At 35.1% G+C, this 17,970-nt stretch overlaps 1 protein-coding gene across 2 annotated transcripts in view; it reads right to left on the bottom strand.

Annotated features, from left to right (window-relative positions):
- Positions 1-17,970, bottom strand: part of msraa (methionine sulfoxide reductase Aa) — a 71,939-nt gene that overhangs the window by 14,347 nt on the left and 39,622 nt on the right. For both annotated transcript variants that reach the window (XM_016470743.1, XM_016470744.1), the window contains exons 4-5: positions 11,271-11,375; positions 9,314-9,420 (exon numbers count right to left, since the gene is read on the bottom strand). In XM_016470743.1, the coding sequence (XP_016326229.1) occupies positions 9,314-9,420; positions 11,271-11,375 (212 nt within the window). The remainder of the gene's footprint in view (positions 1-9,313; positions 9,421-11,270; positions 11,376-17,970) is intronic.

The raw sequence follows: 17,970 nt of genomic DNA on the forward strand, positions 1-17,970 counted from the left end.
CATAAAATTCAAGGCATTAATGTTTGCCTACAAAACCACCACTGGCTCTGCGCCCCTTTACCTAAATTCATTGCTTCAGATTTATGTGCCCTCTAGACGCTTGCATTCTGCAAGTGAACGTCGCTTTATTGTGCCATCCCAAAGAGGCACAAAATCACTTTCACGGACTTTTAAATTAAATGTTCCCTCCTGGTGGAATGACCTGCCCAACTCAATCTGAGCAGCTGAGTCCTTATCCATCTTCAAGAATCAGCTAAAAACACATCTCTTCCATCTTTTTTTGACCCTCTAACTCTAGCAATCTCTATTCTAATTCTATTCTTTAAAAAAACTTGTAACTTTTAGACTTGCACCTATTCATTTACTGCTTGTTTTCTTTTTTTAAAAAACACTAGCTTTTCTAATCTTTTTGTATTCTACCTATTTGTTTTCGTTTTATTTATTATACAATTAACAAAAGCAAAAAAGGCCTCTAACACTAGCTTGCTCTATTCTTTTTCTATTCTATCTGTTTTCTTTTTATTATATAATTTTAAAAAATCCTTGCTATGTGTACTGTGTTAAGCTAATTGAGACTTCTTATAGCACTTGCATATTATTGCTCTTTTGATGATTTTGATTGCTTCCATTGTCCAAGTCGCTTTGGATAAAAGCGTCTGCTAAATGACTAAATGTAAATGTATAAATACACACACATGCATGTATATATTTAAGAAAAATATGTTGTTTATATATTAAGTATATTTATATATAATATAAATTATATACATGTAAATACATGTAAATATTTTCAAAATATACTATACGTTTGTGTATTTATAGATAATAAATATACACAGTACACACATATATTATGTAAACAAAAACTTTTATTTTGGATGCGATTAATCGCGATTAATCTTTTGACATCACTAATAAATTTATAATTTATAGAATGATTTCACAGAATGATTCAATTATTCATTTATGAATCAGAATTTTTTACAATTTCTGAAAGTGAATAATTAATTTTACTCCTCACACAAAACTATCACATGACTTTAGAAGACAGACTATTGTGCATACATGTATAGTCATATGGATCACTTTTATGATTTCTTTGTGGTGGGGAGTTTTTCAGGTTTTATCTTCATTTGCTAACATTATATTGATCATGTGGTTGGGATATTCTTCAAAAAAAAAAAAACGCCTTTTTTGTTCCTTGGAAGAAATAAAGCCACACATGCCAGTGGCCTGGAAGAAATAAAGCCACATAAGGAATGACACGAGGGTGAGTAAATAATGACAGAATTTTTATTTTTGGGTGAACTGTTCCTTTAAAAATCAATTAGCCTTCCTTGGAAGGCCACACAATGAAAGTAAAAAAGCCACAAACACCTACTTCCGATACACGTCCTCCCTCGTAATTACAGCCCACATTATCCATGGGAGACTGGTGGCGAAGGTGCGACTGGGCTTTTAGTTTTACTGCGCTAGTGTGGAATAGAGTGAGGCTGCAGTCGCTAATTGAGGCCATTGTGATTTCTTGCAGACATTGATGGGGAGGTGTAATTGGTGGAGTGCAGTCAATCTCCTGGATTTTGCTCAGGGCGCACAGAGACTAGGTAAACCACACACGTGGAGGCCTCGGAGGGGAAAAACCTGTCTTTTGTTAGCCCTTAATTGAGATGCTAATAGATGGGAACATGCCACACCAAGTTCTTGAGACGTGAGGACAGAGAGAAGGAGAGAAAGTGAGAGAGAGTAAATGAGCACAAAGGCAGGGGGTGGACGGATGGAGTGCTGCCCCCTGTGGATAGGACACACTGCCCCCTTGTGGTTACTTTTACCAGCACTTTATGTATCAATATGATGCTACGCAGAATGATGCTACTGTCTCTGACTGCCAATTAACGGCCCATAAACGAAACAGAAAGGGTATGACCAGGATATTGAATATCGAACAGTCTCGCAGAGGTCATTAAGAGCAAATCTCCTTCATTTAAACCCTGAGTGATCGTCACTCTCTGCACTAATATGGTGTGCTCTTGAAGCAAATCGCTGCTAGTTTATGACATTCATGTTTAGCTTTGAGAATCAGCCGGAAGGTGATCTGAACGAGGACGCTAGGGCAGGTTAGTGGTGTAAATGTGTGCAGATATCGGGCTAAAATGAGGGCAGAATCTGGTGGCACACTGCAGCGTCTATCAGGGTTATTATCGTTAACTAAAACTATTAAAACGTTTTTGTTAATTAAAGTAAAGCTGAAACTAAATTAAATATTAGATGAAAAACCAACTGCAAAATTAGTAAACTTTGGAAATAACATTAAAAAAACTGAAATAAAGGTAATTTAAAAAAACAACAACTAATAGTAATGTTAAATGAAATTACATTTGTGTTAAAATGAAAAAATATAAAAATAAAAGCTAATTCAAAATGTGAATTAAAAAACTATTATTATATCATATTAAAATAACATTAATGTCTATGTGTGCTGAGATATGTGACTTTAGGTTCCAGTGAAGCCAGATTTGTAGATCTGCTAAGCAGAGTAGAAAAAATAACTCTTGCTCTCGTTTTGGCACTGGTCAATTATTAATATTCTTCGCTTTGAACTTTTTATCCCTATGGTGAAACTCAATGAACTTTGCATGCGTGAAGGGTCTGTGGCTAATTGCATTTTGTGTAATTATGGGATGGATGGAATGGATGGTTGCCTAGCAACTAGATGGTTAAATTCACAATATTCCACTCCGTTTCAGCTAAAGACTTTGAATATCACACAAGAGTCACTCTTCTCATGGGGAACAAATCTGCCCCAAGGAGCCATACATTTCCACATTAAATTTTCTGTTAGTACTGTATATTTTAAAATCTTATGAAGCACTCATCATCTTTTGGAACATGTGAAATGCATATGTAAAACTGTGAATGCAACTCAAAAGACTTCCAGAAAACTGCCATTTCCAGTTAGTACGGATGTTTTTACATTTTTACAAGATTTTTGCAAAATTCTCTCAGACAGTGCTAGTCATTTGCATTTTGCCATGTCAAGCGAAATTAACATTTTAAAATATGCATTCAGAAAGGTAATAGGGATAACACTTTTACAGTTTAATTTGACATTACAAGCCTTGTGCAACTACAACATGCTTCTTAGAAATAAAATTATCTACTTTTCACAAATAAAATGTAAAATAAAAGTGTGCATATATACACACGCACACACACCAAGGAAAAATAATCTATTAGTTTACATAAACATATTAAGCAGCACAACTGTTTTCTACATTGATAATAATAAGAAATGTTTCAGATCCTGTGAGACTAAAGACTGGAGTAATGACTGCTGAAAATACAGCTTTGCATCACAGAAATAAATTCGAATTTAAAATATATTAAAATAGAAAAGATATTTTGAATTGTAAAAATATTTCACGATATTATTGCTTTTACAATATTTTTGATCAAATAAATGCAGACATGGTAAGCATAAGAGACTCATTCAAAAATCTTACCAACCCCAAACTTTTAACACACAGTAAAAGCTGGCGTTAGCTATGCCTTGTTAAAGTAATTTAATTGTACGCCAAGTGGAATCATATCCAGCACTGTTGCCCCATAACAGATACAGTAGCCCTCCAAATTCCCAACATTCCTCACACTAACACCAGGCGCTGTAATCCTAAAAAAAAGCCACCCACAGCTTTCGTTCCACCCTTGCAGACACTATTTATGGTGACATCAAATCTTCCCTTACGCAACACAGATGGGCCCCCAACCCAAGATAGGAGTCCCTCATCTCCAGCATCCTCCAACGCCCCCTCACCAGTCTCCTGTCCCTCACTCATAATGGACCCAGCTGTCAGACCAGGCTTTATTAACCCCTTGCCTTCTGACACTCATTTCATTGTGGCTAGGGGTCAACAGCTGATTAGAACACCGGTGAGGCGGCACTCTACAGATGACCTTCGACCCCCGGCAGCCTCTCCATTTGGGCAGTGGGCCAATAGGAGGCAGTGCAGCCTCCCTTGTTGCCATGGAGACAGGGCTGCCGAAGTGCAGATGGCTCGGCAGGGGGTGGAGTGGGTGGAGAGAGACAGAGAGAGCAGACAATGGAGGATGGAGCGAATAAGTGAGAGAGAAAGAGAAAGGGGAAACGCAGTTAAAAACATGGCCAGTAGAGGGAGTGTATGTGTCTGCAGCCCCTTCAGAACAGAAACACAATGAGAAATGCAGAGCCTTGTGCAGCTAAAAGCTTCTTTGACAGCATGCAGCCTTTAGAAACTCTTGTCTTATTCATCTGAGCAGCTAGAAGAGAGTGCTGCAGGACATATTATTTAATGCTTGTCCTATTGAAATTGCCTTTGCAGGCTATATGTTAGGACTCCCAGAGACCCCATGGTATATGTCTAAAAAAAAGGGCATAAATAGTGATATTTTTTCAACTCAAATTCTTTTAACAAGTTCCTCTAACCTTATCAAGCCAAGTTGTATCACCAAATAATTTGATACATTGACTATATTGGATACAGAAATGTCACTGTTATCTAAAATAGTCAATGTTGCTTCTGTTTTACCAAAGCAAGAACATACTAATATTGGAACCCTTGGTAAATATGAGCAAAGGTGTCTGTGAAAATAAATTGACAAAATTCTAACCTTTCATTGATGTAAAACAATGGAAAGTGGGGGAAACACGCATTATGAAATAAATGTTTTTCTCTAGTTCACGTTAGCCACAGTTATTGGCACCCAATTATTGCAACATCCTTTTCCCAAGATAACAGTTCTGAGTGTTCTCCTATAATGAATGCCTGATGAGTTTGGAGAACACTTGACAAGAGATCAGAGACCATTCCTTCATCCAGAATCTCTCCAGATCCTTCAGAATACCAGCTCCATGTTGGTGCTTCTTCTCTTCAGTTCAACCCACTCATTTTCTATAGGGTTCAGGTCAGGGAACTGAGACAGCCATGGCAGAAGCTTCATTTTGTGCTCAGTGACACATTTTTGTGTTGATTTTGATGTTTGTTTTGGATCATTGTCCTGATGGAAGATCTAAACATGCTCCATTATAAGATTTCTAACAGAGGCAGTCAGGTTTAGATTTTTTATCTGTTGGTATTTGATAGTGATCCTTGGAGTGTTTGGCCGCTCAAACTCTCCTCCTCACCGTGCATTAGGACGATATAGACACACGTCCTCTTCCAGGCAGTTTTGTAACATCTTTAGTTGATTGGAACTTAATTATTGCCCTGATGGTGGAAATGGGGATTTTCAATGCATTAGCTATTTTCTTACAGCCACTTTCTATTTTGTGAAGCTCAACAATCTTGTTCTGTACATCAGAACTATATTCTTTGTTTTACTCCTTGTGATAGATGATTAAGGGAATTTGGCCTTTGTGTTCCTCATATTTATAATCCTGTGGAACAGGAAGTCATGGCTGGACAATTTCATGTTCATAATCACCCTGGTGTGCTAAAAATTGTTTAAATATGAATAGGAATATACTTCAGAGATATTTTACTCATAAGAATTTCTAGGGGTGCCAATAATGGTAGCCAACATGCATTGGAGAAAAACATTTATTTCATAATGCGAGTTTCCCCCCACTTTCAAAAGTTTTAGTTATATTAAAGTTTAGAATTTTGTGAATTTTTTGAATGAAAGATCAAAAAGATAAATGATGCAGATTTATTTTCACAGCTACCTTTGCTCATATTTACCAAGGGTGCCAACATTAGTGGGCGGCACTGTAAATATATATATATATAGGGGGAAAAAACTTGAACATGACAAACAGAACATGAGGGTTAATAAGTGATCTACCATTAAAAAGCAACACTAGTAGTTTACAGTAATTTTAGCTTACAGTAATTTTGGACGTCTTAAATGACCAAACTGCTGCAAAATCCCACTTTTCTATGAACATGTATTCAACCGTGCAACAAGCCAAACTGAAAATTATCCATTTTCCAAGGGTGAAAAAAAACCATCTCTTCATGCTCTATTTTTATGAAACAGAACTATTTTAGAGGGCCATAGGGTGGCTCTCAATTCCAGTCATTAACAGAACCCTTGTCCATTAAATTTCAGGGCAAGAAAACAAAGCAATTAACACTGGGAGATTCTCTAAGCAAAAAGGCTGCTCTGCTAAAGCAATAAGAAACAAAAGGCTTTTACAAAACAGGATAAAAATATGATTTTATTGTGCAAATTCATACAGCAGAATCCATCTGCTAGTAGATATAGTCCCTTACATGTAGACTAAGGCTAATTTAGTGGCCTCTATGGGATAAAATGCTGTAACCAATCAGCATCTAAGACCAAGACCTGTATAATTCTAAATATGATTTTTTTTAAAGTGTCTGATTTTGGAAGTAGGAAGCTGATCAGAAAGTCAGTGGCCAATGGTGCAGACCACTGGGAGTTATCATCAGCTGGAGCCAGTGCTGCGTGAAAAAACAAATCGCACCCATATGCTTTTCCCGCTCTGAGGCCTGCGCCCCCTTTTCTCATCCCCTGAGTCCCAACACTGTGTGTTCACTTCATTTAGACACTTCAGTGGACAGAACTCAATAGTAATGATGGTCTAATGTCGAGTCTGTAGCCAATTTTATATAAATAATTATATTTTATAAATATACTTTAAAAGAGTCCAAATGATTGATATATTTATCACTCTACACTCATGCCTGAGCACTCAAATTTGAAGACATGCTGAATGCAATATCCAAAAATCATTTCCTGTGATTTGCTATCTCAGCAACTGATGAAAAGATTGTTTTTTTTATTTTTTATAAATCAGCTTTATCCCTCTACTCATCCCTCTCCTTCATTTTTTTATTTATATAAATTTACATAGCTAAACTGTTAACTAAACCAGATTTTTATTATATTTGTGGCTGTGTGGCCAGTAAAAATGTGGCAAGTAAAAATCTGAACTAAGTGAAATAATGGCCAGCATGCAGAAAAAAAAATCTGTATTGTCAAGCCCTGGTTGCTGATCTCCAAATCAGTCTCTATCCTGCTAGAAAACTTCTTAATATGCCTCTAAAATAAGCATTTTGATTGTGAAAAGCAAGGACTTTATTTGTGAGCATGTGTGAGTGTGTCTGCGAGCATCGCTATCCAGTGAGATCCATCCCTTCTTCAAGAATCAGTTGCTGAGATACCAAATGCACCATATCACAGGAAAAGATATTGGATATTGTGTTCAGCATTTGTTCAAAATGGAGGGCTGAGGCAAGAGCGAAGAGTGACTGCGCCGTTCATTTGGGCTCTTTTGATGTAGAAAGAGAGGCTGCAGAAAACCCTCGGTATCAGCACAAAAGCAGCCGAGATCTGATGTGAAGTGCAAAGAAAGCAAGAAAGGACACTGGGATGATGAGACAGTCAAGGTCATCTCATCAATAGTCAAATGTGTCTAACGCGACACCGTCCGTAATGTGTCCGAGCGTGAATACAACAGAGCGCTTCGGTGAGGTACAGAACGCACGGCTGCTAATTTCATCTCAGACTGTGGACTGATCTGAGGGAATGAGAAGAGAAACAGCCCAAAAAAACACAAGTATGATCATACACAAGGGGGGGAAGGGTTTTGAAGGAAGAAAATGAGACTACAGGGGTACGGTAGGGAAGATTAGTGCCTGTGAGAACCAGTTAGTTCCTCTGCTTCTATTGTTCTAACAGGCTTCGCTTCGACGGAAAGGGTGGGGTTGTTAGCGTGAACCGCATGCAGGTTTGTAATGCATTGCACCTCCAAGACCAAGAAACCTCAATTTTCGGCTCGACAACAGAGCCGTTCTGCAATTAGAGAAAAATATATGCATAATGCAGATGGCAGCATTCGCACTCAGCGCCGAAAGGCTTTGAACCTTCTCGTGCACGGATTTGAAGGCTCCCTTCTCCAAGCTGTCTACGAGACAAACAGAATTACTATTTCATGTGTAAGATTATATTTCCCTGCTTTGCAGAAAACCTGTTTCATCTAGCATGGATTCGCAGGTTATCAAACAGAGCAAGAACCGCTGAGGGCTGTAATCCTCAACACCTGTCCCTTCTTACTGTCCGCTTGGGGACCAGAGGTGTGGGCATACCATTATATGAGGGTACCGGCGATACAAACAGCTTTTGTTTTCTAAAGCAGTGGTTGTCAGCTGGTGGACTGCAGGTCTGTTCTGATAAGGTTGTGGACTGGAGGGAAAATACCATACTAAGCCTGTTGCCTTAAAGCGCCTTGCGGAAGTGAAGAAATTAATACTATCACATTAATATTCCAAAACTCAACAATAACTAGTAATGATACTATTAATAATACATTAAAATAAAAAATTAATATGTGTGTGTGTGTGTGTGTACATACACAAATCAATAAGTTAACACATTAATAAATTATCACATATCACATACATATTCCACTACTCAACAAACTGTTTTAAAATTATGTTTTAAAAAAATTTGTTTTAATATTCATTATTTTAATATTAGAATTATTTATTTTAATATTTAATTTTTTAATTTTATTACTTTATTAATTTTTCACATATTATATTTTTGTATAATTTTTTAACCATTTTTATGCAATATATAAATAATAATTATTATTAATATATACAAATGAAGAGTGCTGAGATCCAAAAAACTATAATGTCAATAATACTTTCAAGACAACCAATTATATTTTCAAGGACATTTTTGCTTTTGGTGCTTGATGTCCAATGACTAAATAATAAAGTATCAAAAACGTTCTGATGCCATAAAACTGCATAAATTTGAGGAACAGACTAAAATGTATTCATATAAAATCTTCCAATACAACATTTTGATGCAGCATCCTATATGGCAAAAGAAAAATATTTTCAGAAATATAGTTAAATTGTTTAATTTATATTCCCTCATATTTTTGCCCTTATATACAAATGTTTATTTTTTCCTAAATAAAAAAAAGCATTTTCCCCGAAATGTCTTAAAGTCTTTAAGTTTGTTTTTTTTTTACCCTTGAAGTACGTTTTGTAATCTTCTGCATTTTGTATTTTTGTATAATTTGTACTTTTATAAAATATATATATAAATTATTAGTAGTAGTATTATTAGTATTAGTATATACAATTGAAGAGTGCTGAGATCCAAAAAGCTATGTCAATAATATTTTCAAGACAACCAATAATATTTTCAAGGACATTTTTGCTTTTGGCACTTGATGTCCAATGTAATATCTGGATCCTGAAGCCAAATTAGTTTTGAACCACTGATCCACAAACTGATCACCTGAGGGTTGTTTGTATATGGAGAGGAGAGATATGAAAGGGCGGTTGAGGGATACCTTCTGATATTCATCCTTGGAGTGCAATGCCTGGTCGAGCTGTTCCTGTGCGTAAGCGTAGATGGTTGATCGATAGGTCGTCCCAACATCGTTGCCTTGTCGCATTCCTATCAAAGAATATGCAGATATCTCAATGTTAAAAACAGGGTGTTTGAGGATCTGATTACAACACAAATGTAAATGGGTAAATTACTCCTTGAGATTCAATGTTAAACTCTATATAGACATCTGAGAAGTAAAGTAAGTTGTGTAACTCTGATGAAATCATGCAGTTCAGCCACTGAGTGCGTCTTCTGTGGGTCCAAAATTAGCATCTATTAGTACTTAAGTCTCTTGGGAAACAAACTCCCAATCAACCAGATATGAAATCTTGGGAAGAGTGTGGTTTTAATTAAAGCTCTGTTCTATCTGTTCTTGATCCAGATATGACTTCATAGATTCTGCATGGATATTTTTGTAGGATGGGAAGAGGGCATTAACTATGCTGAAGAAGCTGGATAGGACTGGAGTCTTTACCTCATGCGAATGTACATTATTTTAAACACTTCTGAGCTGTAAAACTTTTCTTTAAATGACTTAAACCAAACCATAATGATTTCAGTGTGAACATATATAAGAATGAGCAGAGTGTTAGTCATCACCACAGACACAATCAGGGCATTATACAGGCTGTCTCCATCAGTCTGAATGTGATTGGATGGTCGAGACACTTTAAACTCTGATCTGAGTCCTCTGGTCATGATTGCAGCCACTCAAACTGTTGCCTCTCCTCTTTGTGAATTCATGATGGACCTCTCGTAGCTCTCAAACTACTGGAACTTAAGACTGTATTAAGTTAAAGAGCTGCTCTTTTTTACTGGCTTTTAAATGGCTTATTGTGCTCGGCCTTTCTTTAATGAACACTGTGGTAAACAAAACTTACTGTGTACTGTATTGGCTTTCAACTAATAATGAACTAAATATGATCTTAAAGGGAGAGTTTACCCAAAAAGGACATTTTAGTCATTTACTCAAGACCTTTCTTCTGTGAAACTTGAAAGACAGCTCCAAAATGACTAAATAATAAAGTATCAAAGAAGTTCAGATGCTTTAAAATTGTGAAAATTTAAGGAACAGACTAAAATGTATCCATTTAAAATCTTCCAATGCAACATATTCGCATGGCATCCTATATAGCAAAATAAAATTATTTTCAGAAATATTTTTTAAAAATAGATCGAAATACATTAAAATGTAGCGCTAATATAGGTTTTTAAATATATTTACATCAATAAATATTTTTCAATAAGTTAATAGTTAAATAGTTTAATTTATATTCCCTCATATTTTTGGCCATTATATACAAATGTGTTTTTTTTTTTTTTCTAAATAAAAAAGCATTTTTCCAGAAATGTATTTTAGGATTGGAATTTACTTATATACATTTCCTACAGAGATTTCGTTTTTTTTACCCTTGAAGTACATTTTGCAATCTACAGGTGCATCTCAATAAATTAGAATGTCATGGAAAAGTTCATTTATTTCAGTAATTCAACTCAAATTGTGGACATTCTAATTTATTGAGATGCACCTGTATTCTGACATTTGAAGGTTTAAACTAAATGTATTTTTTTATTGTAAAAAATATATTTTCTTTTATTAAAATACATTTTGGCAATTTACACTTTTTTATGTATGGGATATTTGAATAAATTATATTTTGGTATGTTCCTCATTATAAGACTTGAAATATACCACACAAAGTCATATGGCCTACTTTTATGGTGCTTTTCAGAGCTTGACATTTCCTCATTCATGTTCACTGCATAGAAAAAAAACTTCTTTGAGTTCCACAGAAGAAAGAAAGTCATACAGGTTTGGAAAGACAAGAGAGTGAGTAAATGATGACAGAATTTTCATTTTTGAAAAGCAGACTATCCCTTTAAGATTTTGAGAGTGTGATGGCAAAAAATGTTACCTTGTGTAGGATCGTGGCTTTCCCAAAATACCTTCAGCAACTGTGCAAAGTTTATCTTCTCAGGCACATAGACCACGCGAACCACCTCTGTGTGTCCTGTTTTACCTGTGTGAGCAAGAGGAGCAGAGGTGACTGTGTAAACATCATCGCCAAAAGAGTCACGGTGCACGCACACACCCTCGGGTTAAACAGAGGTGGCCTGCCATTCCAATCCAGTCAGGTCAGCAAGGGGCACTGATTTTGGCTTGACTGGCCACGTCTCCAGCGATAGGGTCAGTCCTCCATATTGATTACCTTTATGTGTCTTTTGACCCTTTCAAAAAAGTACAAGGGCAGTCGATCTACCTGTGTGTCATGGCATCAGCTGGGTGCTTTTCTATAAGCTAAAAAGAATTGCAACCTGAGCAAAGAAACCACGGAAAAACTTCTAGAGGAAGCTCTCCTACTCTTAGACGGACTCATAAAAACAAGAAATTACTTTGAAATTACTCATTGCGGGTTAGCAAGCATGGAGGAGAAGCACAGAGGAACATCAAACAAACACAAGCACAATGCATTACGTACTCAGCCTGATGATTATGCTCTCTTTAAGGCTGGATTCAAACAACAGCACAGGCATTAGTAGCAATCAAAAAGGAAGACATGAAGTGGGTCAGACAGAGATTAAAGTGAGAATTGCTGACGCCTTTTCTTTTCTAACGTCATTAAAACAATGACGTTAGCAAAACTGCAAGTTTTTTTGTTTGTGGTTTTTTGGGGGGAGGGGGGGTCTTGTCCTGCAGAAGCCATTGAAGTTTTATTAAAGTATTAAGACAATTACTTTCAATTGCAATAAGGCCTGTTGAAGAAGTTAAAAACACAATGGAGGTATTCACTGCACCAGCTGATAGTGTTGTTTATTTCCACTCACTGTCTGCATTGTTTTAGAGCCCAACTCACTAAAAATAATGCTAGAAAGGAAATGGCACAAAAATGCGAATTGCAATTTGCATGCAATGACATTGACTGTGCAGTGCTATTTTAGAACATTTATCACCTTGTTTGTGGTTTGCAGTGAGTCAGTAAATAAAAAATTATATCAATAATATAAAAGAAACTGATATTTTTTTCAGAAAGAACACATTAAATTGATCAAAAGCAACAGTAATATCTTTCATTGTTACCAAAAATTCTATTTCAAACAAATGCAATTCTTTTCAACTTTCGATTCATCAAAGAATCCTGAAAAAAATGTTTCATGCATTAAAATATTAAGCAGCACAAGTGTTTTCAACATTTATAATAATAAGAAAATGTTTTTTTTTTTTAAATATATCTAAATAGATTTTTTTTTTTTTTAAATCATTCTAATATTTCACAATATCACTATTAATTCACAACATATTTTTTTACTGTATATTTATCAAATAAATGCAGCCTTGGTGAACATAAGAGATCTCCTTCAAGAACATTAATGTTAATCTTTAAATGGTGCTGTATATATTTTAAATCACTCATTTTTGTGAAAATTACTCCAATGAAATTCATCTTGGTGTTTTTTTTTTCATATGTGTGTCTGTGTGTTTACATTAATTTGATTCCAAAAAACTGGATTCATAGTATTGTCTAGCTTTTTATAACTTTATCTATTGTCTATATTTGTACTGTAAGCAGTATGTTGCAAATGAATCACAGAACATGAACCAGCTGTGACTAGAACCCCAAAACTGAAAAACCGAGGTCCTAATTCCATATCTCCCATCATTAATTTATTACCAAAGAAGTCTGCTTAATAATCTCTGCTTCAGTCTTATGGGGGGCCGTCCTCTACGTTATCTCCAGTAAATCTATATTGCTTTGATATTAAAAAAGTAATAAAGGACTAACCTGTGGGGTTATTTTCATTACCAGGCAAGACGGCAGAGGGGTAGTAACATTATCAGAGCTCAGATATGGAAAACCAAAGCCGTGTCATTGCCCATAAACCCAGGGCTGTCGCTTCAATTCATGCTTCGATTCAATTAAACATAGGCCCTAGTTGAAAGGTATTAAAACACTTTTGTTGTCTGTGAACTACATAAACCTAAAGAAAAATAATGCCATGGATTAGCTTACACACACAACATAAAACCAAATATAACCTAACTTTAGTACAAATAACTAAATAAAATAAAACAAATATATAAACAAAAATATATAAAATCAAATGTAAGTTAAAATAAACAAATTAAATAAAATTGAATTTAAAATTTTTTTTTTATTATATTTTTTTCCCTATATCATAATATGATTATTTAGCTGTTTTTTTTTTATTATTTGAAACAAAAATGTTCACAGCATCATATGCAAAATAAGTCAGTCTCTTATAAAAGATTTAGCTTTTAATCAACATTGTAGATGGCAGTGTTATTGGTTACTAAAACTAACAAAACTAAAACCATACAAAACATTTTCATTACTTAAAATAAAATAAACATTTACTGAAATTAAATAAGTTTTCCTATTTATTTATCCCTATAGTTTAACTTAATATACTAAAATAACTCAAATTAAAACTGAAATAAAAATGTGAAAAAATCTAAAAAACTAATAAATTGACAGAAACACAACAAATTTACTAACATTTGAACTAAAATGAAAATGGAAAATACTTTAGCATGTATGTCTTTGAATTACATAGGACAAAGTCAAATGCTCATTGTCACAATAAGATTTAAACCATGCAATTCTGTTTAAAATGACCAATTTTTTTTATGTACTCACCAAAATCAAATTTTTACAGTACTTGGATTTGGCACTTGGATATTGGATATTTTGTGCCCATCCAAAGAAAGCAAAAATTTACATTTTCTGCACTCATTGTAACCTTTTGTCGATATTTTATGCAAATGTTCATACATGCAAAGATAAGACAATGGCGTTCTAATGGAGGCATAAGAGCCCACAGCATTATCCTCGAACTGCGTTATGCATGTTGGCTTATGGAAGAGTAATGAACCCACTGAACCTGTTCCTACACTTCCCACTCCTCTCTTTACATTCATCCAATCCTCCCTCCCTCTCGATTTCTCTTCCTCTCCCTCTGCTCGGATTTCTTCCCTTCTTCATTTCCTCTTTGAAGCATCTCGCCTCTTTTTCTTCCCATCTCCCAGCTCAAATCCTTTTTCTCAACCCCCATTTTTTTGGTGTAATCCCCTCACCCACCCCCTCGCCAGGCTGTGCCTTTCTAGACGAGCTGAAGGTCGACCGCAGGCGGCCATATTTGCTGCAGCTTGAGACCGGCATACTATCTAAGCGAAGGTACAGATGTGATGCAAGTAGGTGTCAAGGGAAGTGCCTTTTACAGACCATCAATACAAGTGGAAGCAGTGAGAACTACAATCCACTGAAATTCAGAGATAATGGTTATGTGAGACACTGCAAAGGCACAAGCACACCATCCTCTCATGTTCTCTCTTTGTGCAGCTCTAATTCTGCATCGCAAAATGTGTGAAAAACATACCATAGGCTGCTTCAGTTTTAAGGTGCCTTCTATGAAATGGATGCATTTTCTAGTTTACAAGGTGAATTTTCAAGTATTTTTGTAAGATTTTACATTTTGTGCACTGTGCTAACCCAAGCTAAATTAATATATTCGAATATATATTAGGATATAATTATGCCCTCAAATGGGTCTTTTAGAAAAATAAAATAGGTACTATATATACACAGACAATTCACTGTTCAAAAGGGGTAAGATTTTTTATGCATTTTTATTTATTTTAAAATATATGTATTTTAAATAAATGCTGTTATTTTAAACTTTATATTCATCAAAGAATCCTGAACATTTTTTAATATTAATAAGCATATTATAATGGTTTCTAAAAGATCATGTGACACTGAAAACTGAAGTAATTGCTGCTGAAAATTCAGCTTTGCCATCAGAGGAATAAAATACATTTTAAAATGTAGTAAAATAGAGAATGGTTATTTATTGTTTTTACTGTATTTCAGCTGTATTTACTGTATTTTTGAAATAAAATAAAAGCATCCTCCCCTCAAAAACACACACACAAAAAAATCTTAATACTAAATAGGAATATATATGTATACACAGACCTATATATAATGCATATATATACAGAGATAAAGATTCATAAAAAATAATTTATTTTTCCAATAAAAATGTGCCCACTAGCTAATGCAGCAAGGTGAAGTTGAGAAGAAAACATCAAAATAAATAACCAGATATATTAACACAAAGGTCTATATTAACACAGTAAATATTGAATCAACTATTCAAAGTTAAAGTTGTTTTGTTTTTGTTTTTTTTAAAAGATAAAGTACTTCCTAATCAAAACAAGCATTTTCTGTATAGCTGCTTTGAAACGATATGTATTGTGAAAAGCACTTTACCAATAAACTTGGACACAAATACCACACATTTTGTAGAATGACCCATAAGATGCTATTTTCTATGATTATTTGCGTTGGTGGCTTTATCTTTAGTGCATGTTTCTGCTTGGCGGACATGTCTGTACCCTTTAATCCCCTGTTGACACAAGCTCTTGTGCAGACAGGACTGAGATTAACACAGAAAGAGAGAGAGAGCGAATGAGTGCATAGACAAAGCGGGAGAGCATATAAGGATCGTAGCGCTTCCCCTCCCCCTCACATACATGAGTAAAATCCTGCGTATGATTCTATCGCTCCGTTCCAAATCCTAGTAGGCTGCCTACATTTTAAGACATCATAGGCACACCCCAAAAGCACTGCAAAAATAATTATAAAAATAATCTCGTAATGCACTGTCGAAACACTAAAGATGACGAATAAAGTAAAAAGACTGGAGACATAAATATAATAAATTCAACAATAAAAATTATAGATAAAACGTTTAAAATTAATAAATGAAAAAAGCTTCTTAGACTCCGGTTCTAAGCCCTATTTGTATGATGCTCAGAATTTCTGCCTATTTAGTGTTTAGTCACTTATGAGGTTTTATTTCAGTAAAGATGCTGCCTTAGAAGGTAGCTGCCTATGTAGGACGCAATGCAGCTCAGTAGGTCTTAAAACAGATCTTACTGAAAAAAGGAAGATATTCATTAGCACACAATAACAGATCATATCTAGGAGCACACCAGTCTTATCTTCCCATTTCTTCTAAAATCCTGTTACTTGTTTCAAAAGGATGTCAGCATTCAAACCCTGTATGAAGCACAGAGTGTTGCCAGCCATTTCAGCACCAGCATTCATTTCAGCACCAAACAATGGACAGCTCCCTCTGAGTTTTCAGCACCCCGCGCAGTATATACCAGTTTTGCTTGTAGCGAAGGACCACCTGCTGAATCATCACACCCGTCTATACAACCGCTTTGATTCTGAAAACGTACGTACGGAATTTAAATATAAATACCCTGCAGTGAGAAGCATGTTTGTGTTTATGTCGTCCAAACTTTGGCGTAAGGAATGGCTAAGCATACTCTGTGAGAGGCCATTAAAGCAAATTCATTTGATGGAAAATCATTGTGACTGAACTTGCGCTAAAGCAGCATACAGGGAAAACTTGGGAGATCAAAGCCCAGGCCTGTCATGTTCTTCTAGGCTAAGGAAAACTCAAGAGTAAGTTTGAACTGAGAAAAACTTCTCCTTTTGATAGACTAAACACACCAGGAGACAGAATGTAGAATTATTTTACTCAATTTTGTTTTCAAAGACAATAATTTCTGCATTTTTTTAGAGAATAATTGCAAAGTAACAAAAAAATGAATTGTGTTCATTTACATAATTTATACTTTACTGTTTGAATACAGTAAAAACAGTAATATTGTGAAATATTATTACTATTTAAAATAACTCTTTTCTATTTAAATATATTTTACAATTTATTCCTGTGATGCAAAGCTGAATTTTCAGCAGCCATTACTCCAGTCTTCAGTGTCACATGATCCTTCAGAAATCATTCTAATATGCTGATTTTCTGCTCAAGAAACATTTATTATTATCAATGTTGAAAACATGTTGACGTTCTGCTGCTTAATATTTTTGTGGAAACCGTCATACATATTTTTTTAGGATTCTTTGATGAATATTTATTTGAAATATATATTTTTTGGAAGTCTTTTTACTGTCACCTTTGATCAATTTAATGCATCCTTGCTGAATAAAAGTATAAATTTTTAATACTTTTTAATGGCCGTGTATATGTTCTGGCCACCATTTTGGATTACTGCATTCATATTCTGTTTTCCTCTCTTATTTTTTAAAGGGGTCATATGATGCTGCTAAAAAGAACATTATTTTGTGTATTTGGTGTAATGAAATGTGTTTATGCGGTTTAAGGTTCAAAAAACACATTATTTTCCACATACTGTACATTATTGTTTCTCCTCTATGCCCCGCCTTTCTGAAACGCGTCGATTTTTACAAAGCTCATCGGTCTGAAAAAGCGAGGTGTGCTGTGATTGGCCAGCTATCTAGTGCGTTGTGATTGGCCGAATACCTCAAGCATGTGATGGAAATGTTACGCCCCTTACCATACTGTGATGATGCCCTGTCAGGCCGGAGCGATGATTCAAAAACATGAAAACCCATTATAAACAAGGCATTCGTTGCATCCAGTGGGGACATAATTATGGATTATAATGCCTTTTTGTCTTTTTACGCATTGCGTTGCATCGCGCCACGTAAACATAAAACCATGTCTGCATTTGTGATCGGAGAAACGACAAACAACAAG

The sequence above is a fragment of the Sinocyclocheilus anshuiensis genome, unplaced genomic scaffold, assembly GCF_001515605.1.
Source record: "Sinocyclocheilus anshuiensis isolate Anshui unplaced genomic scaffold, SAMN03320099.WGS_v1.1 scaffold2322, whole genome shotgun sequence".
In the NCBI taxonomy this organism is placed as follows: Eukaryota; Metazoa; Chordata; class Actinopteri; order Cypriniformes; family Cyprinidae; genus Sinocyclocheilus; species Sinocyclocheilus anshuiensis.